Below are 27331 nucleotides of genomic sequence, written 5' to 3'. Positions count from 1 at the left end.
AGATCAGAAAAAAAGAATGCAATGGTATTTTAAAGGCAATATTAAAAGTCTGGGGCATAATTTATTTAATTTACTCCTCAATTGCTGCTATTATATCCACAGCATGGACCTTTCAATTTTCAACTCAACGTGTGTTAAGCGTCCCATGATTTATCCCAATCCATACGTTTTACTGGGCAATAAACAGGTAGATAGTAATTTCGAAGACGAAGTCAAATGTAAAACAGTAAGACACCAAACAGAATGACTCTGGAAACGCGGCGCCCCGTCCCTCCCGGACCTGGGCTCCGCGGGTGGGTCCGGGCCGGGTCGGTGCGCGGGGCGCCGCCGGGGTGGTGCGCGCGGAGTAGGGCGCGCGGGGACCACAACTCCCAGGCGCCCGCGCGCCGCTTGGCTCGGGTCACGTGGTCCGCGCGGCCCGGGTCGCGGTCGCGGCGGCGGCGGCGGCGGCTGCTGGACGGACCGAGTACGCAGACGAGAGCGAAGAGACGCGACCCCGCGCCCGCCCGGCGCTCCCGCCATGGCGGTGAGTCCCGGGCGTGCCCGAGAGAGGCTGACACGGGGTGGACGGCTGGGGCGGGGTCCCGTCGAGCATCCGCCCGGGGTAACCCGGGAACCTCGCCGCCCCTTGCCGAGGGCTGAGAAGGGGGCGGGTTGGCAGCCTTGCCAGCAGCGGGAACAGTTTGGGGGTACGCGGGAGGTAGAGTGTGTTGTGGCTTTGGGGTTTTCTTTTTATTTCTCTCTCCTGCCTGAGGTCATGTCAGACCAGTTCGACGAGCAATTACGGAGCGCCTTCTGTGGCGCGACATAAGGGATAGGGTCGCGGAGGGTGAAGAGAAGTTAGGGATCCCCTGTCCCGGAGCTGCGGCCGACGCCCGGGGGGCGGGAGGGTAGTGACTTGGGGAAGGGAGAGATTCCAAGACTTCCTGCAGGTGCATTTCATCCTGCGGCCCCGCGCCACCTCCGGCCCGAGTCCATGCCCTTGGCAAGTTCGTGGTCTCCTCCTTTAGGGAAAAAAACAGACCCACCTGCTCTCCATCCTCCATACAGAAATCGCGTTTCTGATAAGCTATTTTTCTTGGTGGGATTGGAGAGAATGACAGCTCGCAGGACTCTCTGGTTCTTTGAAGAAATCATACCATTTTCTTCATCTCATGAAGAATGTCACAAAATTTAAGAAACAGGAAGGGGATACTGGTCATTTAGTCAGATGCCTTCCCCCATGCCCTGCCAGTCCTCTAAAAGGGGAAATAGAAGGGAAGGGCTTGTTAAAAAAAAAAACAAACCCATAGGTGGATGGCAGGACTGGGAGCTTAGAGTTCCCCTAAAGTCTTTGCTTTATAAACGAACTTCTCAAAGTTTTAGTAACCCCAAATGAGAAAATAAAGAAGAAAGTAAGTCCCATGAATGGCCCCTTGGGTCGCCACAGCCCTGCCCTCTGGGTGGGGCCCTGACTAAAGCACAGATGCGTTAGTCTGCTGGAGGCTGAGATTCCTCCTGCAAGATTAGGGCCCTGCCCCTTCCATATCTGACCACAAAGCCCTTCAGTTGAAAACTGCAGCCCCAAATCCCCTGTCTGAGGTTTTTTCTCTAGAGAAAAGGCACCTAAGAGTAGGCTGAGTGACCTTAGGTGAGTCTTTGACCCTCCTTGGGCTTCAGGTCCCCCGGAGGGGAGGCCAGCCGCTTCCTTCAGGCACGTCCAGCTTCGGACAGACTCCACTGGCCTCCCTCTGTGCTTGGCTGACTCTGCGCCTCGTGCTTGAGAAGCTGTCCTTGCCAGCTGCCTTGTCCGCTCGTTAGGGTCTCCCCATGGCTTTGCCCCCAGCACCACCACCCCCAGCCTCCACTGTGCCTCCCCCTCTCTCAGTCCACCCTTTTTTAATCGTCTCTTCACTTCTGTCTCCACTGTTAGACTGTTAGCTCCAGGAAGGCCAAGGACTTCTCATTCATCTCCATATCTCTGGGGTCTGCACATCCTGGCACAAGAAAAGTAAATGTTTGTTGGTTGAATTAACACTACTGTTCTGTGAGTGTCCAGGTCCACAGCAAAGGGTGGCTTTTGAGATAGCTGCCCAGGCCCAGGGTGGGTAGGAGAAACCAGTTATGGTTAGCCACCAGGGGCGTTCCATTCATGCCAACTGCTTTACCAGGTAGACTCAGAGAAGGGACGAGGGATACTGCCCATCCCCAGCAGCTGCCTAGCAGACTTTTCTGAGGCTTCTTCTGAAGGTGTGTGAGCCCAGCTCCAGTGTAAGTGGAGTTTCACAGAAGTATTTGTACCTGTTTGTTCTGGCATATCAATCTTTTGTGAACATTTGGCCACATCAACAAATACTCTTTGAAATCTTAGGGAGATATCTTTAGGTAGATATCTTCGGGACACAAAATGAGTTTTGCTTTCTTTTTGGTTCTGTTTCAATTTGTTACAGTGAGCATGTACCACTTTCTTATTTGAAAAACTTTAAGTTCTTCAACATGATTTTTAAATTACTACATAGGTTTCCATTTTGAGGAAACTTAATTTAGCTGCCCAGTCAATTCAGGAGAACATGAAGGTTGAGACAGTTTCTCAAAGTGTGGCACCCAAGAAATATGGTGTTTGTTATGCATGCTGAGGTTTGAGAACAGGCTTTCCAGAAAGAAAGATCACTCACCCTGGGTTCCTATTGCTACATGACCTTGGGTGGATAAGTGGCGCTCTGTGTGTCTTTCGTATCTATTTAAAGGCGTTAATAACAGTACGTACCTGGCAAAGGTGTCATGGGGAGTGACCAAGGTAAAGGATGGAAGGTGAGCATAGTGCAAGCACTTGCAGACCCTCCCAAGGCACAGTTGCTGCCTAGCTGTTCTGTTCAGTCAGAGTTACATTTCCTTCTCTGTTCTACAGATTCAGGGTCTCCAGTGAGCTCGGCCCCTGTGTAGGGCCAGGCGGGGTGTGCCAGTTTGAATGTATTGTGTCCCCCAAACGCCGTTTTCTTTGATATAGTCTTGTGGGGCAGATGTTTTGTTGCTGATTAGATTTGCTTGGAATGTGCCCCACCCAACTGTGGGTGATGAATCTGATGAGATATTCCCACGGAGGCATGGCCCCACCCATTCAGGGTGGACCTTGATCAGTGGAGCCATATCAATGAGCTGACTCAAAGAGAAGGAACTCAGTGCAGCTGTGAGTGATATTTTGAAGAGGAGCAAGCTTGCTAGAGAAGAACGTCCTGGGAGAAAGCCATTTTGAAACCAGAACTTTGGAGCAGATGCCAGCCACGTGCCTTCCCAGCTAACAGAGGTTTTCTGGACGCCATTGGCCATCCTCCAGTGAAGGTACCCGATTACTGATGTGTTACCTTGGACACTTTATGGCCTTAAGACTGTAACTGTGTAGCCAAATAAACCCCCTTTTTATAAAAGCCGATCCATCTCTGGTGTTTTGCATTCTGCAGCATTAGCAAACTAGAACAGATTTTGGTACCAGAGAAGTGGGGTGCTTTTGCTGCTGAGTTTGCAAATACCAAACATGTTGGAACAGCTTTTTAAATGGATAAGGGGAAGATTCTGGAAGAATTGGGAGGAGGTTGATAGAAAAGGCCTAAACTACTTTGAAGAGACTGTTTCTAGAAATATGGACTCCAAAGATACTTCTGATGAGGCCTTGAGCAGAAATGATGAATGTGTTGTTGCAAACTGGAAGAAAGGTGATCCTTGTTTTAAAGTGGCAGAGAATTTGGCAAAATTGAGTCCTGATGTCAGATGGAAGGAAGAATTTGAAAGTGACAACCTGGAATACTTAGCTGAGGAGATCTCCAGACTACATGTGGAGGATGTACCCTGGCATCTTCTTGCAGCTTATAGTAAATGCGAGCAGAGAGAGATAAACTTAGAAATGAGCTCTTGGGTTCAAAGAAACCAGAAGCTGATGGCTTGGAAAATTACGAGCTTCCAGGGGGTGGAATCCCAGAAGCTACAGCCCAACGTGAGGATGTAACCAAACATGGAACCCAGCCGCCATTTCAGTACAAGCCAAGATTGGAGGTGGAATTATCCAGAAAGGATTTGTGGAAAGTCCTATTGTCTGATGGCTTCAACCTCTGCATGCTTCATGCGAAGCCAACGGAATTTTTGCGAGATCTTTACAGATAGAGCCATTGCTAGTCTGGACTGGAGAAGACAGACAAGGAACAAACTGAAGGAAAAATTTCTTCAAAGACAGAGCCATGGAGGTTGAGGTCTGGAGTCAAGAGATCTTGGGCTGGGAGAGCAGAGTGGCCCACAAGTGTGGAAAGGGTGAGTTTGCCCTGGAGGTCGAGGGCAGGCCCTCTGCCTCGATGCTCAGGAAATGTCTTGCCACCCCAAGCCCCGAAGAGGGTGGAGCACATTTCCAGGGAATTCGGGAGAGCCTGGCTGCCACCACACTGTTCTGAAGGGGTTGAGCATGTGCCCCGGCGATGGAAGGGAATCCGGGAGCTGCCCCTGTGTTTGAGGAGGGTGGGGCCGAGAAGGTGGTCTCCCCAATGTGTGGATATGTTGGAGCACTCACCCAAGTGTTTGGAGAGGAAAGGGCTGCCACAAAGGCCCTTAGGAAGGATTAGACTCCCGTTCTCTCAAGCCCCAAGGATGCAACGTTGTTCTGTAAATGACTCTCAGACTTTGAAATCTAATGGAGTTTGTCCTGCAGGTTTTAGGAACTGTTTTGGTCCTGTTAACCCTGTTTTCCTTACTCTTTCTCCTTATGGCAATAGGAATGTTTATCCTATGAATGTCCTTCCTTTGTATATTGGAAGCATATAACTTATTCTAAGTCCACAGATCCAAAGCTAAAGGAGAATTATGCCTTAGGACCCACCACGCCTGTAATTGATTTTGATAGGATCTTGTACTTAACTTTTGTTACTGAAATGATTTAAGTTTTTGTGATATTGTGATGGAATGAATGTATTTTGTATTTGGAAAGATAATGTCATTTTGGGGTCCAGGGGGTGGAATGTGCCAGTTTGAATGTATTGTGTCCCCCAAACACCATTATCTTTGATGTAGTCTTGTGGGGCAGATGTTTTGTTGCTGATTAGATTTGCTTGGAATGTGCCCCACCCAGCTGTGGATGATGAATCTGATGAGATACTCCCATGGAGGCATGGCCCCACCCATTCAGGGTGGACCTTGATCAGTGGAGCCATATAAATGAGCTGACTCAAAGAGAAGGAACTCAGTGCAGCTGTGAGTGATGTTTTGAAGAGGAGCAATCTTGCTAGAGAGGAACGTCCTGGGAGAAAGCCATTTTGAAACCAGAACTTTGGAGCAGACGCCAGCCACGTGCCTTCCCAGCTAACAGAGGTTTTCTGGATGCCATTGGCCATCCTCCAGTGAAGGTACCCGATTACTGATGGGTTACCTTGGACACTTTATGGCCTTAAGACTGTAACTGTGTAGCCAAATAAACCCCCTTTTTATAAAAGCCGATCCATCTCTGGTGTTTTGCATTCCGCAGCGTTAGCAAGCTAGAACACGGGGGTGGTGACAGGAGTCAGACCCCTTTCAGAACTGAAAGGCAAGCTTGCTGAGGTCAGGGAACACAACAGGCAGGTCTGGTTCCTGGTCTCCACCAAGCCCAACACTGCAGTGCCCAAGTCTGAACTCAGGGATTGAGGAGATACATGGATGAAGTTTCCCACCCCACGCAGAAACACAGAGGCACACTTACTTTTGGCCAGAGGCCTTTTTTCTCCTCTCTTATTAGCGTTTATGGGTAAGAGTGGAGCTCAGCCTGGGAGCCTATCTCTACCAAAGTTAGCAGAGGCCTGTGAGAATGAGGCCAAACCAAAGGAAAGAGTTCCTAGAGTCCTGCTCCCATTTTACAGCTGAGGAGACAGAGCCAAAGGGGGCCTGCTGTGTGTCAGTAGCTCAAGGCCACACAGATGGCTCCTGGTTAACCACTAGGCTTTGCTGCCTCTGGGCAAGCTGTAACAAACAGCAGTGAACATCATCAGAATGGCCTGAAGGGAGCTTGTTAAAATCTTGTGTCTGAAAACTAGACTGAAAACTAGATACCCATATGCAAAAAAATGAAGGTGGGCCCCTACCTCACACATATACAAAAATTAACTCAAAATAGATTCAAAACCTAAATGTAAGACCCCTAGAAGAAAACATAGGAAAGCATCTGCAGGACCTTGTGTTGGAAACTGTTTCTTAGATTTCACGCCAAAACACAAGCAGTGAAAGAAAAAATAGATAAATGGGACCTCATAAAAATGAAAAACTTTTGTGCATCATAGGATTTCATCATGAAATTAAAAAAACACCTTACAGAAGAGTGAAAATATTTGGAAACCACATATCCAATAAAGTTTTAATATCCAGAATATATAAAGAAATCACACAACTCAGCCACAAAATGTCAACCCAGTTAAAAAATGGGCAAAAGACTTGAACAGACATTTCTCCAAGAAGATATACAAATAGCTGAAAAGCACATGAAAAGGTGCTCAACATCATTTACCATTAAGGAAATGACAAATCAAAAGCACAGTGAAATACCATTTTTATACCCACTAGAATGATTACCACTCAAAAAAACAGAAAATAAGTGTTGGAGAGGGTGTGGAGAAATAGGAACCCTCATTCATTGTTGGTGGGAAAGTAAAATGGTGCAGCCACTGTGGAAATCAGTTTGGTGGTTCCTCAGAAAGCTAAGTATAGAATTACCATGTGGCTTGGCAATTCCATTTCTAGGTATACATCCAAAAGAATTGAAGGCAGGGACTTAAATAGATATTTGTACACCGATGTTCATAGCAGCGTTATTCACAATTGCCAAAAGATGGAAGCAACCCAGAGTCCATCAACAGATGAATGGATAAATAAAATGTGATACATAAATAAAATGTGGAATATTATTGAGCCCTAAAAAAAGGAATGAAGTCCTGATACATGCATGAATGTATGTATGAACGTGGATGAATCTTGAAGACATCATGTTGAGTGAAATAAGCCAGACACAAAAGGACAAATATTGTATGATCTCACTGATATGAAATAATTAGAATAAACAAATTCATAGAGTCAAAAAACTAGAGTACAGGTTACCAGGGGCTGGGGTGAGAGTAGAAAACCGGGAGTTAATGCTTAATTGGTGCAAAATTTCTTTTTGGGGCGATGGAAAAGTTTTGGTAATGGATGATGATAATGGTAGCACAACATTGTGAATGTAATCAACACCACTGAAGTATATATGTGAATGTGGTTACAAGGGGAAATTTTAGGTTGTATGTATGTTAACTAGAATAAAACTTTTTTAAAAAAATTTAAAAACTTGTATCCGCCCTTCCTGTGGCTCCACCCCTGGATTCTGACTTAGGGGTCTAAAGAGGCCCAGGAATTTGCATTTTAATAAGGGCCCTGGAGATTCTAAGGTGATGCTGCTGTCCCCTTCACTATGCCACTTGCCAATATGGGGCTTGTGACTGGCCCATGGTGACGGGCAAAAGCCAGGATGAGGACCCAGCTCTCCAAGGCTAGGGCACCACCATTACGCCCTGTGGTTCACCTGGAAATTACTCTGCCTTTGGAGATCCAGGAATAACAGCAGCTGCTCAGCCACACCTGTGTTCATCGGCGTGTCCTTCCCTCCCACCCCTTCTTTGACTTCCTGTTTTCCAGCTATTAGCTCTGCTGGGCTCTGGTCTTAAGTTTCCAATCCCTATTTGGTCCTTGTTTATTTCCTTTGTTTATTTAATATAAGCTCTTTGCCTTTCTCCAACCAGCTACTGATCTGGGATTCATGTGCTGCCCCTGAGGCTGTGTAGTAGACATGGCAGTTAAGATACAGAATCCTAGCCATGCAAACTGGGAAGTGGCTGAAACTCGTGGTGTCTCTGTTTCTCATCTATAAAACAGGGCTAAGCAGAGTAATTCCCTCTTGAAGTTAAATAAGTTAAGACATGTTAACATTTGTAGAATAGGGCCTTGCACAAAGTGCTCAGTAAGGGTTAACTATTATTATTTTCCTCCCAAGTAGGAAAAAAGGGGTTGCTTTAGATGAGCAGTTCTCAAAGTATCTTCTGCAAGATACTCTCCCACAGGAAGTTCAGCAAGGAAAGAAAAGGGTTTCTAGGTTCAGATATCTGGCAGCAAAGAGGACTGTTCAACTTTATTTTACCCAATGCCAGCTGGGTAAAATACTTGACCACAGTATCCAAAAGCTTATCATCCTGTGGTTCTCCCATGGGCACTTTGAGAAATGCTCTCTAAAGGCCCCTCTGGCTATGGCTTATATGGCAAAGAGGGGACTTGGGTTTATGGAGCACTCACTGGAAGTCACCTTGTATGGATGGCTTCTCAAATGTTTTCCCCCAGCAACCCTAGGAGGAAACTGAGACTCCAAGAAAGTCCCTGATAAACAGGTGTCTTGCTCCATATCCTAGACACAATTGACTTTTCTTTATAATCTCCTGTGATCCTGAATTTTGAGAGTGAGGGAGGTGAGGAAGGGTAGAACACGTATGGTCCATGGTTTGGGGCTTTCATCTGCAGACAAAAGTTTGGGGCTCCAACTCTGGTTCCCAGGAGGCCATGGAACACCCATGAGCAGTGAAACATGGTTCTAAGGGGCACAGTTTCCTAGCAGATCCGCAGTGCCTGTGCCACTGAAGGCTGCCTCAGCGTGAACTTCGTTTCCTTAAGAACTGTTGGCCTGAAAGGTAAAGGTTGAAACTGACTGTGTGTTAAAAGTTCAACTTCCATGAGATCAAGGGAAGAAATATTTATTTGGTGTAGGATCTATATTTTCCTATATTTTCTAATCAATATAACTTCTATAGTCAGTTTGTTCAAACACCACAATTACATGGAACTTTGAATAGGAAGTGTGAGATATGGCAGGTCTGTATAGGTTAGAGTGAAATAGCAACACATCCCAAAGTAATTTGGGCAGAGAATAAAAATATATATTTGGGGCCTCCTCCCTGAGGAGCTGGGGGAGGATGCAGAGGTGATGGACTTCCTCACCTGGACTGTTGCTCATGTTCTCACCAACACTGGGGACTGACGGCTTGATGTGCTGAGCCCTCTGTCTTGGGGCTTGCCCCTATGAAGCTTGTTGCTGCAAAGGAGAGGCTAACCCTGCTTATAATTGTGCCTAAGAGTGTCCCCTACTGAGTGCCTCTTTGTTGCTCAGATGTGGCCTCTCTCTCTAACTAAGCCACCATGGCAGGTGATCTCACTGCCCTCCCCCCTACATGGGACCAGACTGCCAGGGGTGTAAACTTCCCTGGCAATGCAGAATATGACTCCCGGGGATGAACATGGACCCGGACCTGGCATTCTGTGATTGAGAACATCTTGACCAAAAGGGGGATGCGAAATGAAACGAAATAAAGCTTCAGTGGCTGAGAGATTTCAGATGGAGTCGAGAGGTCACTCTGGTGGACATTCTTATGCATTATATAGATAACACTCTTTAGGTTTTATTGTACTGGAATAGCTAGAAGTAAATACCTGAAACTACCAAACTCCAACCCAGTAGCCTTGACTCTTGAAGACGACTGTATAATAATGTAGATTACAAGAGGTGACAGTGTGATTGTGAAAACCTTGTGGATCGCATTCCCTTTATCCAGTGTATGGATGGATAAGTAGAAAAATGGAGACAAAAACTAAATGAAAAATAGGGTGGGATGGGGGGATGATTTGGGTGTTCTTTTTTATTTTTATTTTTTATTCTGATTCTGATTCTTTCTGGTATAAGGAAAACATTCAAAAATAGATTGGGGTGATGAATGCGCAACTATATGGTGGTACTGTGAACAGTTGATTGTACACCATGGATGACTGTATGGTATGTGACTATATCTCAATAAAACTGAATTAAAAAAAATAATAAAGAACTGATGGCCCCACAGCCTTCATGAGAACCCATATTCTCTCTCCTGATCCTCTCTCCTTGAACACAAGTTGCTTAAGCTGAGAGTAACCAGGCTTCCTCTTAAGAGGTCTTGAACAAATCCCTTCCCCTCTTGGGACTTATCTGGAAATGAGATAGGGTGGACAGGGGGTCAAAGGCGGATTAGATCAGTGTTTTTTCAAACTGAGGTTGAGCAGCACTCAGACCCTTCTCCCCTCTTCACCCAGAGCCCTGTGTTTGGTGTTTTATGTGACAGAGTGATACAGAAACTTAAATTTGCATGAAGTGTTCCCTGGCCTAATTAATTAATTAATTAAAATGGAAAACCAAGGGACTAAAAAATCTCTGGGGACACTTCTAGTTCTGACATTTGAGGATTCTAGAATTTGGCCATTGTTTTAGAAAGCAAAGGCTTCCACCAGCTGATTCCTGTGCAGCCAGGCAAGCAGTGTTGCTTCTGGTGGCTGCAGAGGTTTTCCTGGACTAGAGAAGGGACTTTGCTTTCCCTTCCCTGAGAAGGTAAACTAACCGGTTGATCCATCTGGCCCTAATTTTGCCAAATGCAGTCCTCAAGCCTGGTGGGGTTTAAAATCACCATACAGGTCCTGTCTCATCCTCTTGGAGACTGGGAGGCAGCATGGGGTACTGGAATGCACAGGGCTTTGACATCCAACTTGACCCAGGTCTGAATCCCAACCTGTCCTTACTAGCTTTGTGACCTTCCGCAAATTACTTAACTTCCATAAGCCTAACTTCCCATAGTTTTCCTTTCTGTAAAATGGGTCTAATCATCCCTGTTGCAGAGGGTTGTTGTGAGGTTGAAATGAGCTAATGTATAAAAAGTCCATGATGCCACCCTGCACACAGGGTGGCCCGGTGCTCTTTGAGAAGGGAGAGTATTCACTCCTTCAGACAGGCCCTGATTGGTCTTTTCTTATACTTTTAGTCTGTCCTGGAAGGCTGTGAGCTCACTGAGGGTAGAGAGCTCCTTTTTCTGTAATGCTGGGCACAGAATTGGGGCTCAGCAAGTTTAGTGAAAGACTGAACATATGTGAGATACAGAATGAATGCAGCTGCCCCTGGGCTCCCTCCATGATAAACAAGTGGGGCTGCCTGGACTTGCAGGACAAAGATGACTCCATGACCCTGTCACGTGGCCTCCCCATGGCCTTCCTTTGAACACAGTTTGCTTAAGCTGAGAGTGACCAGGCTGCTTCTTATGAGGTCTTGCCCCTGAGCTGAAGCAGAATGGCTGGGGCCCTGGGGTAAAAGGAGGCAGTCATTCCTCATTCCAGTGCTTCATCACTGGAGGACACCAAGAGGACATCCCTGCATGGCCTGAGGTCACCATGACATCCTGAGCCCAGCTGGCCCAGTGAGGATGGGTACTCCCCCACCTTCACTTCTTCCTGCAGCAGGACCAGTTCAATTAGAGCTGTGCCATGGACCTGCACCAGGACCTTGGGCAAGTCCCTGTTCTGTCTGCCTTCAGTTGGCCTTGATGGCATCTTATGGGCTCTTGCACCAGCTAAATCCAGTGACCCCATTTTGCCAGGCCTTAGATGAGGCTTCTGGAGAGTGCCAGGGGCCATGACTTCCACTGCCCTAAGCCCCCCTGTGATGCAGATTACCTTCTTTTTCAGATGCATTTCATCTTCTCAGATGAGGTAGTCCTTCTGTTTGATTTCTGGAGTGTCCACAGTCCTGCAGGTAAGACTGGGAAGACCACACCTGACCTTGTAGCTCCAGACTGTCAATGTCCAGGGTTCTCTTTATTGCTCTGCTCTGTGGGCATTGAAGTGAGCCTGACTCCTCTTGCATAAACATTGAGCCAGAGCTTTACATTTACAATTCCACTTGCAACACCGCCCTTCAGACTGCAAAGGACTCCATTATCTCAATGCTTGCAAAGGCCCAGAAAGAGAGGCTAGAAAGGCAGCCTTTCCTTCAATTTTAGGGGAAGGAACTAGAGCCCAGAGAAGGGAAGAGACTCATCCAAGGTCACCCATTGAGTAAGAATCAGAACCAGAACTAGATCAAGGCCTCATGTTGCCTTCTGGCCCCTCCTTCATCCAGGGTTTATTGTCTAGCACCAGCTCATGAAGCCCAGGGGGAGGAGGACTTGAAAAGATGGAATTGGGCACTACCTTATGATGGTGTTATTTTTCAACCTAAATAACTACATCTTAACATAGACTGGAAACGGCCCAAAAGCCTGTCATTGCAGGTGATGAGCAAATAAATTATGGTCATCCCTACAATGTGATACCATTCCAGCTATCTGTTACTGAGTAACAATAACCCAGAACTCAAGTGACAAAACAATAGTCCTTTTATTATTCTCTTCAAGGTTTTGTGAGTTGACTAGGCTCAGCTAAGTGGTCCTCCCACAAGATTTCTTATGCAGGTGTAATTAGAGTGGCTGGAGTTAAGTCTTCTAGAAGGCTTCCTCACTCTCATTTCTGGTGGTTGATGCTGGTGACCTCAGCTGGGGTTGATGACTAGAACACCTGTGGCCTTCCCTATGGCCTGGGCTTCCTCACAATATGGCTGATGGGTTCCAAGTGTGAGTATCCCCAGAGAACGGGGGGAAGTGTATGGCATTTTTAAGATCTAGCTTTGGAAGTCACATAACATTACTTCTACCTTTATTGGTTGAGGGACTCACAGAGGTCTGCCCACATTAAAGGGAAGGGACTATAGACCCCAACACTTGATGGCAGGAGTGTTGCCAAACTTTGTAAGAGCATGTGGGGTGGGATATATCATGGTGGCCATAATATATTATATTGGAAAATATATCACAGATTCTATGAAGTCACTGTAAAAAGTAAGTTTGCTCTAGGGGAACTACAGTTGGCTGATGAAGTCAGAGGCAGAAGGGTATGCATATATAGGGTATTGTCAGTTAGATAATAAATGCTTATGTGGGCACCGAGTATCCTTGGAAGGCTGTACAGGAACCTGCTAATGGAGATTGCTCTGGGGAGGGGAACAAGCATTCTGGGAGACTGGAGTGGGAAGAACTTTTCACTGTATACCCTATTGCACTGCTTGAAGTTCTTACCATGTGCATACAATTATCTGTAATTTTATATTTTAAAAACTTGCAAATGATTTCTTCCTGGGAGCCCAATAAAATACCATAGCCAGGCCATTTATTACTCCCTCCACTTGTAAAATAGAAGTAGTAATTATTTGCAGTTAAATTTTATACAGCAGCTCTAGTTAGCACCTAATTTTTCTGTAAAGTAACTTAGTGGGTTTTTCCCTATTATAAAAGTAATAAGTATTTGCTGTTGAAACTTTAGAAAATTAGATAAGCAAAGAGAAAATAAAAACCCACCTTGCCAAGATAATTACTGCTCTTTTGCTATATATATATCCTTCTATATTAATCAGGATTCAGCAGAGAAACAGAACTGACAAGATATATTTATAGATATAAATATTAAGAAATGTATTATAGGAATTGGCTCATGTGACCATGGGGACTGGCAAGTCCGAATTCCATAGGGCAGGCTGCAAGCTGGGAACTCCGATGAAGGTTTCGATGAATTCCCTGGGATAAGGAAGCTGGCTGAAGGAGATAGCAAAATTCTGACTGCTGAAATCATCAGTTCTCCCCTTAAGGCCTTCACCTGATTAGATGAGACTTCTCTCATTGCTGAAGGCAGTCTCCTTTGATGATTGTAGATGTAATCAGCCATAGATGAAATCAACTGACTACAGGTGGCCAGTGTTTGCTTGACCAAACAACTGGACAGCATAACTAGCCAAGTTGACATGTGAACTTAACCATCGTATCTTCCTTCCAGATACTTTTCTTTATAGATATAAATAGGAACTTCCTGTACCATGACAGAGATGTGTACAGCCCTTTGGGGATGGGTGGGGTGGTAGGATATGGCTTCTCCTTCCTCCTCAGCCCCCTAGCTTTTCCAGGTGGCTTCTCTTCCTGATCTCAAAGCCCCACTCCAGTAGGCCAACCCTACTGGGAACAGTGTGGAGGGGAACAGAGACAATGAAGTTTGACGCTGAATAAAGGTGGGGAAGGAGATGCAAGAGAGAGGCAGATGGAGCGGATTCAGAGGGCATGGGTGGAAGAGCCCTTCTGCCACCTGTGCCAAGTCCCTGGGAGGCTGCTGGAAGAGAAGCAGCTCTTGCCCAGCCAGGCCTCTGCAACTCGGCCTCCTTTGGCAGGCATGGTACTCTCGGTGCTGGTGGTCCTGCTCCTGGCCGTGTTGTATGAAGGCATCAAGGTTGGCAAAGTCAAGCTGCTCCACCAGGCCCTGATGAGCCTGCCCAGCCACCCCGACCAGCTCATCGAGGAGGCAGACCGGATGTCTGAAGGCTCAGATTCACCCCCAGTCAGCAGAACCCACCACAGGTAACAGGCACTAGGCATGGGGATGGGCACTGGGTATTCATGTTCACCCTGAGAGGGAGGTTGGGCAAAGAGAGCATTAGCCCCACTTCACAGGAAGGAAGTCGAGGCCCACAGAAGGAACAGGACTTGCGAGAGCGCTTACTGTCAGTGGTATGGTGAACCGACCTCAGGGCTTCTGGTGCCCAGTCCGAAGCTCTCTCTGCTGTCTCTACAGCCAGGTTCAGAAGGATTGCGTTAGGGAACTGTGATCTTCACAATTCTGGTGCAGGTCTCTTGTCTAGCAACAGGGGTGGCTACCCAACCTTCCCCAAATTGCACAGGGCTTCCAAAGCCAGGATGGGATCCAAAGCTATCCCTAAACAAATGATAATTGCTGCAACAATGTTCCACCTTGGAGTGGGGGGACCTGGGAAGAGATACCTTTTCTCTCCTTTCCTCCCTTCCAACTCTAATAGGCCAACCATTTAAGGCCCCTATTCTGCCATCTCACCATGTCACTTGTCTTACCAAGCCTACCTGCTCCATTACCAGCCACCTAACTTAGTATAGTAGTCAGCGTTCTCTAGGGAAGCAGAACTGATAGGAGCTCTCTGCAAATATTATGAAATTTTTATAAGAACTGTCTCACAGTGTTGTGGGACTGGGCAAGTCCAAATTCCACAGGGCAGGCCACAAGCTGGGAAATCCAATGAAGATTTTCAGTAAATAGCCCAGGAGAAGCTGGCTGGTTGAAGTAGTAATGAACATTCTCTTCTGCCTGCTGAAACCATTGCATCTCTTTTAAAGCCTTCAACTGATTGTATGACACACTCGTTGAAGGCAGTCACCTTGGTTGGTTGTAGATGTAATCAGCCAAAGATGCAATCAACTTACTGGTGAGTTAAGTCCATGAAATGTCCCCACAGTAACAATCAGGCCAGTGTTTGCTTGACCAAACAACTGGACACCACAACCTGGCCAAGTTGACACATGAACTTAACCACCACACATGAGTAATCTCATATCTTTACAACCACCCTGCAAGGGAGGTAGTCTTATTCCCGTTTTACTTACTGATGAGGAAACAAGCTCAGAGAGGTTAAGACATTTGCCTTATGCCACAGTTAGTAAGTGGCAGAGTAGGAATTGTCTGTCTGTCACCAGCCCATGATCTTTCCATTATGACATGCTGCCTTCCATAGATTCAGGGGGAAAAAAAAAAACAATCTGCCTTACTGATGATTTTATATTGTCCCTTGTCAAACAAGATGCATCACTTATCCCATCATTTTCCCTTTTTGCCTAGAACAGGAAGCTCAGAGCTACATGCAGTACTGAATTGATTATCCTAGGCTACTCGTCCAAGTCCCTCTCCCCTATCAATGGTTTCTGATATGTCACTTTAAAAATAAATCTATTCTAGGTTAAAGATACAAATTATAAATAAGTTGGCCTTGTAACTCAGCTGTTCTTTCTGCTCCCTGATATCAACGCCCAGCCTCCAGCTTGTCACCTGCAATATTAACTTGTTCTCCTGTACTTCTAGGTGGTTTTTGTGTCACTTTGGCCAGTCTCTAATCCACATCGCTCAGGTGGTCATCGGCTACTTCATGATGCTGGCTGTAATGTCCTACAACACCTGGATATTCCTTGGCGTGGTCCTGGGCTCGGCTGTGGGCTACTACCTAGCATACCCACTTCTCAACATGGTTTAGCAGGCGGGGGTAGAAGCACTAAGGGCTGGAGGGAGCTGGGGCCCCCCCTTTCCCCACACATTGTACTTCCAGCCCCACGTCTGCTGTTTCTTCTGATGGTTATTCTGCACCTCATACCCTAGCTCCTGGAAACTTTCAGGTAAAGCCAGCTCTTGTTCCCTGGAGTTCAGTGGCCATTGCAGTTACCTCCTTCAGCCAGCCTGCATAGGGCCCTGTCTTAGTCTTCTTATGCCTAAAGAAGACTGCTATGACCAAAGGAAGAAAGGAGAGAGCAGAAGCTAGGGCAGGGTTGCTGAGCCTGTGACTTCTCTGACTCAAAATATAAGAATTTCCAAAGATCTTCAAAACAGGGAGACAGCGTCTGGGTAACAAATGGCAGGGAACCTGGACACCCTCTGCTCTCTTGATTTGTGCCTTATCTAAGGGAGCCTCTTCCATGGGACTTCTTGGCCTCTTCTGTCTGCAGGAGACAGAGACCAGGCTAGCTCCTTTCCCTCACCTTTCTGCCTTTGGAATACACAAAGATTGTCTCTTCTATGGATCATATTGACAAACTGAAATTTTTTGTTTTCCCATTGAGCTGTTTGTTGACAATTTTGTAAATTAATATAAATTTTTAAATGAAATTAATTCATTTTATTCACAATGGATGGCAGCATCTGCTGTTTCCCTTTCTTGGGGGGGGAGTAAGTGGTGGCAGATTAAAGGGGGACAAGTCAAGGCTCCTGACTTAGCCTCTGAATGAACTGAGTTCCTCCCATCACACTGGGCTGCCGGCAGGAGGAAGACAGTCTGGTGGCCTTATGTGTCTGGGAAGCTCTTTGTAGCCTTAATGCCCCCTCTTATCTTGATCCTTCTTTTATGCAGAACAGAGAACTGCATTTAATAATAGTCAATATTTAATAATGCTATTTATTACTTACTGCTCATCCATAATGATCTAGTGGGGAAACAGGATTGATTCACTAAAATATTGATTAAGCCACAGGCGTCAACTGAAGATGCAATAAACAGTCCAACCAAAGCCATTACCAATGTAGAATTAGATGGGACTCTCCTGGTATCTGCACCTCTTCTCTTTACAGAGAAGAAAGAAGCAGGGAGAGAAAACCACTTGTCTCGGGTCACACTGCTGTATACCGTAATCTATGCTCAAGTACCTCATGGGCTGGATGAAAAGACGGTCTTAAGCTTTGGGAATTTAGAAAAATACATTTTAATAAATATATATATTTTTAAAAGTCTGTGACTGTTCTTGTTTCTCCTCATTCCAACAGCAAGCACACGTAACCCTTGCAACAACTGCAGGAGCCGAAGTGGATGAATGGAGGTGATGGTTGATTGTCCCTAGGATGTCTGAGGATTGGGTCTGTCTGCTTTGAAGGGTTTCTGCTCAAGGAAACACAGCCTGAAACACTGTGCCCACAGAGAGATGCCCCAGAATGCCAGCTCAGTCAACAGACATTCTTTCATTCCTGTAATAAATATTAATTGGGTGCCCACTGTGAGGAAAGTAATTGTCATACAGACTGTAAACACTTATGTTGGCATGACTGTTTGTTAGCACCTTCTCTCCCTGAGAGGCAGAAGATACTTTTTAATTTACAATAAGGCTTAACTGTCACAGAAAGTGGAGTATGTGATGGCTTTAGGATTAATCAGTGCATTTTCCCATGTATGTATACTTACAAGAGAACTGGAAAGCTGCCCAGCATCACAGCCGATGTAGATTTCAAATGTCCTGGGTAGTTCTGCTGATGGAGCCTCAGGCATCCATCTAGAAGTCCTGAATACTCTAAGTCCCAACCAGCTAAGGCTCCCTCCCCTAGCGCACCACTAAAATAGGCATCTTCATGACTGATCAGCAGCCTCTCTGCCTCCATACAGTCTCTTCTTCACACGGGATAACACATTTGAGGCTGTTAAAGTAGAGGGCTTTTTAATCTACACTATACAGTGGTTATATGTTAGACTCCCAGCAGGCAATCCACTGCTCTCATTTCGACATTCTTCAGAGCCCTCTAAGTCACAAAAGATGGTATTTTCCCTGCTTAAATGTTTAAAAATTTAACAAGCAACTATTCAGTGCTTACTGTGTGCCAAGCAGTGTTCTAAGCACTTTACAAATATTAACTCATTTAATCCTCACAATGGGGTAGAAACTTTTTAAAAAGATGAGGAAACTGAAGCACAGAGAAGTTAAACTTACCCAGCTGTTACCGTTTACTAATGCTGCCGTTATGCAAAATACCAGAAATGGATTGGCTTTTATAAAGGGTGTTTATTTGGTTACAAAGTTACAGTCTGAAGACCATGAAAATGTCCAAGTGAAGGCATCAACACAATTATACCTTCACCAAAGGAAGGCCAATGGCATCCGAAAAACCTCTGTTAGCCAGGAAGGCATGTGGTTGGCATCTCCTGATGCCAGGTTGTGTTCCAGCTCCACTTTCAGCTCCTGTGCGTTCTTCAAAGTGTCTCTTGGCTGCAGCCATCAGGGGGTCCACGACTCCAAGCATCTCTGAGCTAAACCAGTTAGCATCTGGGTCTGTGCCAGTGTTTTTAAAGGACTCCAGTGATTAAATCAAGAGTCACACTGAATGGGTGGGGCCACACCTCCATGGAAATAATTCAGAGTTGTCACCTACAGTTGGGTAGGTCACATCTCCACAGAAACAACTTAATCCAAAGATTCCAACCTAATCAACACAAGACTGCATTAAAGAACATGGTGTTGTGGGGGACATAATACATCCAACCCAGCTCACCAGCTGGTAAGTGCAGAGCCAGGATTCAGAGCCAGGCAGCCTGGCTCCAACTTCATCAACTCAGATGAGGGGACTGAAGCTGAAAGGATAACTAACAGCTGAGGTTACACAGTGCCCAGTGGAGCAGGGATGTGGATGTAGACTGTGGAGACTCAAAAGGCCTGTGCTCTTTGCATGTTACTGTAACAGGGTGCAAATTCTGTTTCAGGAGTTCTGGAGTGGGGCCCAGGAACCTGTACTGCTAACGAGCATTTTCCCCTATCCCCCCAACTCAAGTGTTTTTTAATGGCCAAGTAAAGGAAGCTGCTGTGGTGGAGAGCCCAGGAATTCTTGTTCTGCTGCTTTCTATGTAATGCTGGGCAAGTTACTTTACCTCTCTAAGCCTCAGTTTTCTCCTCTATTAAGTAGGGATAATGGTGTCTTCTGCAAGGGTTGCTGGAGATGAGACAGTCTGTGTGAGATGCTAGGCAATGGTGCTTAAGAGAGAAGTTTAGTAAGTGGTGGTTCCTACTGCATCCCAGCCCCATACATGGAATATGGGCACAAGGCTGGCAAGTAAGGTATTAGGCCAGATGACATGGAATTCAGGTTCCTCTCCTATAATAAACATTTTAAATCCAGGAACATTTTCATTAAAATTACTCTACTTTTTGAAGACTGGTTGCATAGTCTTTGAAAGATCCTGGAATAACATGATGGCAAAGGGACCATTAGTCCTAGCCTCTTGAGTTCAGAGGGAATGGAAGCTGCTCTCAAAGTAGTATCCCTCAGGTGCCAGGATGGACAATGGATTGTCGGGATCCTCCCACCAACTCTGCATGGTTTCCTAGTGTGTAGGACAAAGCCTGCAGGAGCAAGGGGACTATAAGACTGGTCCTCAGACACCCACAATGCCTTTAGCCTTACATGGCTGGGATGAACTGGGACAGTAGAGCAGTGTCTTTCTTGGAAAATCTAAGAGTTTGAGGGTTAGGTGCCAAAGGGAATATGTCACAATGCTTTTGTGCACTTTAACGGGCCCAGATCTGTTACAACTTCTACCCACAGATTCCCAAAGAATATCACAGACAGCCCTTAGAGCCAAATTTGATTTCTACTCATGGGCTTGAATCACGTTTCATTGCAGAAATTTATTTGAGTTTTGTTAATTTCAAATATTCATTGACATGTATCAGATTTAAGGCAGAGAAAAAGATACAGGTCCAAGGACTGCAGGCAAAGCTGGTTAACCGAACCAGGATTTAGGTGGTGTCATCTACCCTCGGTTATACCAGGCAGGCCTCATACCACATGACAGGTCTTGTTGTGGGGACACAGTTGAGCTTTTGGAGTCAGAAACAGGAGGGTTCCTTGGATCAGTCTGAAAGTTAATGAAGAGAATAAAAAGCTTGGAAGAGGGCAGAACTCCTGTTGGTGACTGGCTGGTAGCAAACCTACCAGCCCTCCTCCAACTGGGACCCTGAGGCAGAATCACAGTTAGCTGTTGAAAACACCAGCATTTTGAAGACAGGGTCCCACTCCTCTTCACTTGGTCGGGTAGGACGGGACTCAAGTTGGCTACCTCAGGTACCTGAACCATTGTCTTCAGAATGCTCACCTTTACCTCACCCTGTGGCTCACCTAGACCTGGGCTGGCTTGTGCAAAACCATGCTTAGAGAAGCGACAGTAGAGAAACCTTTGCACCAGTTTCCTGGGTCTTCATCCCAGCCAGTCAAGGTCATCATCATCATCGTCATCTCCAAAAAGGGGTGTCGGGGGCGGGCGTCCCTTCATGCTCTGACAAAACAGGAAAGAGTAGTCAGTCCCCACTTGTTCCTGCACCAGTTGGACTTCCTGCCTCTGTAAGGTGGAGTGATCCAACATCTGTTCCTGGCTCCATGTTGGAAGAAGAGGTTGTCGGTTAGGGTTTTAGTGAAAGCACTAATCTTGAGGCCCGCAAACCCAGGCTTCTGGATAAAGCTGAGGAGCATGTAGAGAAGAGAGGTAATCTTTCAACACAGAGACAAAAGACCAAGATTGCTTAGCTAATTTTGTCATTTATTTGTGAAGCACATGTATTGATTCAACAGGTTTTCCTCTCATGCAGTAACTTACACATTTCAAGTGGGAAAAGAATGGTAGAGGAAGACAGATAGGAGTAGAAGGAAATGGAGATGTACAGCAGCCCTAAGGGAGGAGAGGAGGCCGGAAGGTAAAGGGAGGTTAAGAAGAGTAACACAATCACTGAAAAAACACTGTTGCTGTGGCCTAAGGTGGCCTGACTGGCTCCAGAGATGGCCCCATCATTTCAGAAAGAGGCAGATTTCGAGGCCTGGTGACACTCCCAAGTGGAGAATCCCAAGAGACGAAGAAACTCCAGCCTCCCACACCCCTGTTCTCACTGGCCCAAGTCTTAGTGAGGGCGATAAAAGAGACTAATGAGCCACGAAGGAGACTTCTCCACCCCTTTCCTGACTTGAATTCTTAGCCTCTTCTCCCTGGACTGCCAGGGAGCAGGTCCCACGGAGGTAGCAGGGACTGATGCTGGAGACAGTCACTAACTGAATATTCTCAACTGAGGTAATTTCTGCTCTGGTGAGCTACGGCTGGTTCGAGATCAGTGCTCACAGGGCCTGGCCAATGGAAAGGCAGCATGGTGTGGTACAGAGGGCCCTGGGCTAATTCCAGCTCTGCCACCATCTGACTGACACCTTGTACTCTCCCTGGGCATCAATTAAGTGATCTCTAAAGTCGGACAGTATATGCTTCTGTTCTGGCTCCTCGCTTGTAACATTGGGCATGTTAATCTTTCTGAACCTCAGTCCTCTCATCTATAAAAGGGGATAAAAGTGTCTACTTCACTGATTATTACAGGACTAAATGAGAAGGTTTGTGAAGTAGTCTTCTGAGTACCCAAGAAATGGAAGCATTAACAACTTGGTGTTGTTAGTATTAATACCAATAATATATTCCTAGTGAAAAAAAATTCCAACTATATTTAAGGCAGTCACTTGGGATGCCTATTTGCTACTTTGTTCTTTTTTTTTTTTTTTTTTTTTCAGTACAGAATTCATATTCAAGATTCCCAGATAAAAATTTAATTCTGGCAAAATCTACTCTGGCTGATACATGAGGGGCAAAATTTGCCCCACTGAACCCAATATTTCTGTCTCTAGGATGGACTAAGTGTGAAGCTCACCTGTGTTCTCCAAACACATTACATGTCAGTGAAACTCTCATCACAGCAGTCAAAACCTTCTACTGATAGCCAGAAAGGTTTTAACTTAGCAGATGCAAGAATCTGGATTCTAATCCAAACTATCTGTAACTTACCTTCCTGGCCTTCACTAGCATGCTTTGTAGAGTGAGGCCAGACTACCAATACTTAACTTATTTTCTGCCCAGGGATCTGATAACAAAACAAAACAAAAAAAAACCTCAGCAAGTTGGAAAGCATTCTAAAAATGCTCAGAAACAGGTGGCCTTAGCAGGAACCCAGAGTTTTGGTCCTAGCTCTGCCATTAACTCACTCTTATGGCTTTAGGTAAATCATCCTTTCAGGGCCTCTGTTTCTTTCTCTATGAATAAAGATACCAGACAAGAAGATCTTCAAAGTCCTTTCCAATTCTAAAATATAAATAATACCCTAGCAGATCTGGGGGAAACTGAGGCATTCGCATGCTGATATAGGAATAAGCAGCCCAATTTTCCTCACTTAAAGCAGGAATAATTCCCAAGTGCACAACGATTGTGATTCTTTTTTAAGAACAAAGTGGTATCTGACCATTCCCACTGTGCTTACAGGGCTGCCCCCTCCCAGCCCCAAGCCTGCTCCCACCGGGCCCTGCACACAGAGCCCAGGGATTGGGCCACCAGCAGGCTACCTTTCTCTGCCACGAGAGTGTCTTCTCCGAGCCAACAGGCAGGGGCCCCCGGGAGGTGATGTTAGGGCTTGGCAGTGCCTGGAGTTTCCTTACCATTTCATCTTCATCTTCCTCAGGCTCTGCTTTGGGCCTTGGAATTTTCAAAGTTGCCCCTTTAAATAGGTCATCCTCTTCATCTCCAGAGAGACTGAAAGAAAATCAAATCACAAAAAACACTTGTTCCTGCTCCAGGCCACAGTGCCCATTGGCTACAAGGATCACTGGGCCTTGGGTGAGAAGCCAACAGCTACAGTAATCATCCAGAAATTCCTTCCATTTCCACTGCCACCATCTCCTCCCACACTCTACATCAGCAATCTAGTCCTCTTGACTCTCTCCATAACCTATAGCCAGAAGGACCTTTAAAAATAATAAATCACTGTGTGAATGTATCTCAATAAAATTGCATTTTAAAATACAATAAATTTTTTAAAACAATAACAATAAATCAGACAATGTTACTTTTCCGCATAAATCTCTTTAACAGCTTCTTACTGTACTTCAAGTCCCAACTTCTGTGAGACAGATTCTATAAAATCTCACATGACCTGGCCTCTGCTTAGTTTTCTAACCTCACCTTAACACCACTCTCCTTTTAGTCCCTTGATTATGTCATGCTCCCTCCACCTTGGGGCCTTCACATGTGCTGTTCTCTCTCCCTGCAATCTGCTCCCCCACTCTTCATCCAGACAGCCTCCTTTCATCATTCAGGTCTCAGTTTACATGTTGTCTTCACAGAATCATTTTTCATTCGCTCTACCTAAAACAGAATAACTCCCTCTCTTATATTATAGCTTGTTTGTTTTTTAAGCACTTGTCATAATTTTATAATGTGTAAGTATCTATTTGCTTGTATTCCCCAGTAGACTGGAAGCTCCTCAGAATTAAGAACCAAATCTGCCTTGCCTACCACTCTATCATGTGCTTAACACAGAGCCCTGCAGGTACTTCTGAATAAATATATGAATGTGTAAGGAATGAGTTGCCAACCCTGGAAAAACCAGAGGCAATAACCTCCACATGCAGCTGACCTGTCCTTGAAACTGCTCAGGTAACATACCTGGAATGCCGAGAACAGGGGCTGGATCTCAGGGCTGCTCCTGGATCTGTGGAACCTCCCTCTGTGCTCAGCAGCTCCTTAGAGGAACCAGCAGAGCTAGTGAGAGCGTCCTCTTTATTAAACGATGGAGGCTGATGCTTTCCTTTGGGGCTCTCAGGCCCTAAAATCAGTGTATCACCCTTGTTGGGGTCTGAAGTCAGGGATGGGCTTGTGGAGCTTTCTTGCCATGGGCCATCTGGGGCCACTTCCTCAACACAGGCCTTTCCCAATGGGTTGTCTAACTTAGCCGCCATCGGGATGACAGGAGGTGTCTCCTCACATTCAGGGTCCATGGTTACAGCACCTGGAGGCTCTGGTGGAATTGAAGACGGGGGCCCCAGTATGCTCTGGGATGGGCTGCAAGCCAGTTCACGTGGGAGGGAATCATCCTTTGCCTCTGAGAGTGCTTCCACTTCTGCACGTTCCCCTTTCTTTCTCTGGACATCATCCTGAGCCTGATGAGGCAATGGGATTGCTTCCGTGACTACCTGATCTGACAGCACAGTGGGGGACTCCTGCCTCTCCCTATTCAGGCGTTCTTGAGACAGCTCAGAACTGGCTGAGACTGATTGCTCATGGGAAAGTCTCTGAGGTCTCCCTTCTGTTTCTCCTCCTCCTCCTCCTTCTTCTTCACTGCTGCTCTCTCCCTTCTTTCGTTCCTGTTGGTTTAACAGCTGAAGAGTCACCATCTGTTCAAAAGTCAGGGAAGAGGATCCAAAATGGTGGATTAGGAGAGACAGAGAAAAATTCTCCTCCATGAAAAACACTATATAAAGGACAGAAAGTGCTCCAGCACAGCAGTTCCAGGGTTCCACTGGCTGGGCAGGGACTTCTATACCCATAGGGGTGTGCACTTGGAGAAACCGAGAGGCTTAGAGACGGGTGAGTGTTCAGCCCGGAACGCCACTGGGGAACGGGCGGCTGGAGCCGGCTGATGGTGGGAGGTGAGTGACCTTCCATGCCCCAGGCACCCTCCTCAGTACCTGACATGGGTGGTAACCCTTCACAGACCAGTGGCGAGGAACCCCCAAGCCTGGGACTGGCCTTTGGGGCAGGAAGACGATCATGGAAGGGGGTAGCTTTCCAAGCCCCGTGCAGCCATCTTTGCAGCCAGCTGGGAGGCAACCTTTCACAGCCCAGTGGCAGAGAGCTTCATTGAGGGAATTCGGGATTTGGCAGGCTTGTGACGGTGCCCACTCTTCCTCCACGGAAGCCCGTGGTGTGCACAGCCGAGAGTCAGAGGTGCTGCATGGAAGTGCCAGGAGCCTTCCCCAATCCCATGGACTTGTGGGCAAATGGCAAACAGGGACTGTGGGACATTTGAGCTGGGGGGTGAGATGCACAGCTCTGCAGCTCCAGAGTACTCCACCCACAGTCCAGGGAACGGCCAGGACCACTGTGTCCTGGAAAGGACTCCTTGCCGAACTGTGCAGGGTACGCCCCCCCCACCACCACCACCCACAGGGCTGGCGGTCCCCAGCACACACAGAAAATTGATGCACTGATTGGACCTCCACATGGTTTGAACTCCCACTCAGTGCATAGACGAAGTTGGGAAAAACTGGCTTGAGAGTAAGAGGTGGATCAGAAGCATCATCTGCTGGTAGGTCAGGGAAAGTACACTCCACTAAGCTGTAGCTCTGCCAAATTCTAAATAAATGTTCAAATAAGCCTGCATATCCTAAAAGAACCCTATCAAGGAAAGCAAATGCCAAGAGGCCAAAAACAACAGAAAATTATAAAGCATATGAAGAAACCAGAAGAGATGGGTAACCTAAACATCCAAATTAAAAAGCCAGAGGAGACACAGAACTTGGAGTAATTAATCAAAGAAGTATTCACAAACATCAATATCATGGCTCAGGATATAAAGGACATGAAGAACACCCTAGAAGAGCATAAAAAATAATTTGTAAGCGTAAATAAAAAAATATGGATTGTATGGAAATAAAAGATGCTGTTGATCAAATTAAAAAGATCCTTGAGACACATAACAGCAGATTTGAAGAGGTAGAGGAAAGAATTAGTGAACTTGAGGATAGGGTGTTGAAAAATGAAAGCGCAAAAGAACAAATGGTGAAAAAAATTGAAAAACTTGAAATGGATCTCAGGGAAATGATGGACAACATGAAGCACTCAAATACAAGAATCACGGGTACTCCAGAAGAGGAAGAGAAGAGTAAAGGGCTAAGAAGAGTATTCAAAGCCATTTATTGGGGAAAACTTCCCTACCCTTCTAAATGACATAAATATTCAAATCAAAGATGCCCAACAAACTCCAAATAGAATAAATCCAAATAAACCCACTCTGAGACACATTCTGATCAGACTGTCCAATACTGAAGAGAAGGAGAAAGTTCTGGAAGCAGCAAGGGAGAAGTGATTCACCACATATGAGGGAAACAACATAAGACTAAATACCAACTACTCAGCAGGCACCATGGAGGCGAGAAGGCAGTGGTATGACTGACATATTTAAAATCCTGAAAGAGAAAAATTGCCAGCCAAGAGTTCTTTATCCAGCAAAGCTCTCCTTCAAAATTGAGGGAGAGCTTAAAATTTTCACAAACAAATGCTGAAAGAATTTGCTAACAAGAGACCTGCCCTACAAGAAATACTAAAGGGTGCTCTTCCAGCTGAGAAAAAAAAGAAAGGAGAGGTCTGGAGAAGGGCACAGAACTGACAAGTTTTAGTAAGGGTAACTTAAAGGAAAAAAAGAGAGAGAGAGGGAAAAAAAAATACATCTGACAAATAAAAACCAAAGGATAAGACGGCTGATTCAAGAACTGCCTTCACAGTAATAACACTGACTGTGAATGGATTGAACTCCCCAATTAAAAGATTCAGAATGGCAGAATGAATTAAGAAATATGAACCATCAATATGTTGTTTACAAGAGACTCATCTTACCCCAGCGACACAAAGAAACTGAAAGTGAAAGGATGGAAAAAAATATTCCAAGCAAGCTACAGCCAAAAGAAAGCAGGGCTAGCAATACTAATTTCAGATAAAACAGATTTTAAATACAAAGATGCCATAAGAGACAAAGAAGGACACTATGTACTAATAAAAGGGACAACTCACCAAGAAGTAACAATCCTAAATGTTTATGTACCCAATCAAGGTGCTCCAAAGTACATGAGACAAACATTGGCAAAACTGAAGGAAGCAATAGATGTTTCCACAATAATTGTGGGAGACTTCAGTACATCACTCTCTCCTACACATAGATCAACTAGACAGAGGACCAATAAGGAAACTGAGAACTTAAACAATGTGATAAACGAATTAGACTTAACAAATATAGAGCATTACATCCCAAATTACCAGGATACACATTCCTCTCCAGTGCTTATGGAACTTTCTCCAGGATAGATCATATGCTAGGGCATAAAACAAGCCTCAATAAATTTAAAAAGATTGAAATTATTCAAAACATATTCTCTGACCACAATGGAATGCAACTAGAAGTCAACAGCCATCAAAGATCCAGAACATTCACAAATATTTGAAGGTTAAACAACATACTCCTAAACAATTAGTGGTCAAAGATGAAATTGCAAGAGAAATTGCTAAATATCTACA

At 45.6% G+C, this 27331-nt stretch overlaps 2 protein-coding genes across 7 annotated transcripts in view; one reads left to right on the top strand and one right to left on the bottom strand.

Annotated features, from left to right (window-relative positions):
* Positions 1 to 418: 418 nt before the first annotated feature.
* SLC31A2 (solute carrier family 31 member 2) lies at positions 419 to 17220 on the top strand. Its single transcript, XM_037798381.1, has 4 exons — positions 419 to 526; positions 11536 to 11602; positions 14096 to 14282; positions 15808 to 17220. The coding sequence occupies exons 1-4, from the start codon at positions 521 to 523 to the stop codon at positions 15974 to 15976; spliced, it is 429 nt and encodes a 142-aa protein (XP_037654309.1). The 5' UTR covers positions 419 to 520; the 3' UTR covers positions 15977 to 17220.
* A 2634-nt stretch (positions 17221 to 19854) lies between these two features.
* FKBP15 (FKBP prolyl isomerase family member 15) overlaps positions 19855 to 27331 on the bottom strand; it is a 70659-nt gene continuing 63182 nt past the window's right edge. For 4 of the 6 annotated variants that reach the window (XM_037851155.1, XM_037851157.1, XM_037851160.1 and 1 more), the window contains 3 exons: positions 23708 to 24435; positions 22702 to 22795; positions 19855 to 20521 (listed from right to left, as the gene is read on the bottom strand). In XM_037851155.1, the coding sequence (XP_037707083.1) occupies positions 20444 to 20521; positions 22702 to 22795; positions 23708 to 24435 (900 nt within the window). In that variant the 3' untranslated portion in view covers positions 19855 to 20443. The remainder of the gene's footprint in view (positions 20522 to 22701; positions 22796 to 23707; positions 24436 to 27331) is intronic. The other 2 variants (XR_005219111.1, XM_037851156.1) reach the window with 2 other exon arrangements.

The sequence above is a fragment of the Choloepus didactylus genome, chromosome 10 (genome assembly GCF_015220235.1).
Source record: "Choloepus didactylus isolate mChoDid1 chromosome 10, mChoDid1.pri, whole genome shotgun sequence".
NCBI lineage: Eukaryota > Metazoa > Chordata > Mammalia > Pilosa > Megalonychidae > Choloepus > Choloepus didactylus.
The sequence above is the reverse complement of the archived record's forward strand: the minus strand, read 5'-3'. Positions and strand labels throughout refer to the sequence as shown.

Bases quoted from the DNA above. Each gene is read 5' to 3' on its own strand.
- SLC31A2 (XM_037798381.1), top strand. The intron at 11,603-14,095 runs GTAAGACTGGGA...CTCCTTTGGCAG, and splicing joins GAGTGTCCACAGTCCTGCAG to GCATGGTACTCTCGGTGCTG. The intron at 14,283-15,807 runs GTAACAGGCACT...CTGTACTTCTAG, and splicing joins GTCAGCAGAACCCACCACAG to GTGGTTTTTGTGTCACTTTG.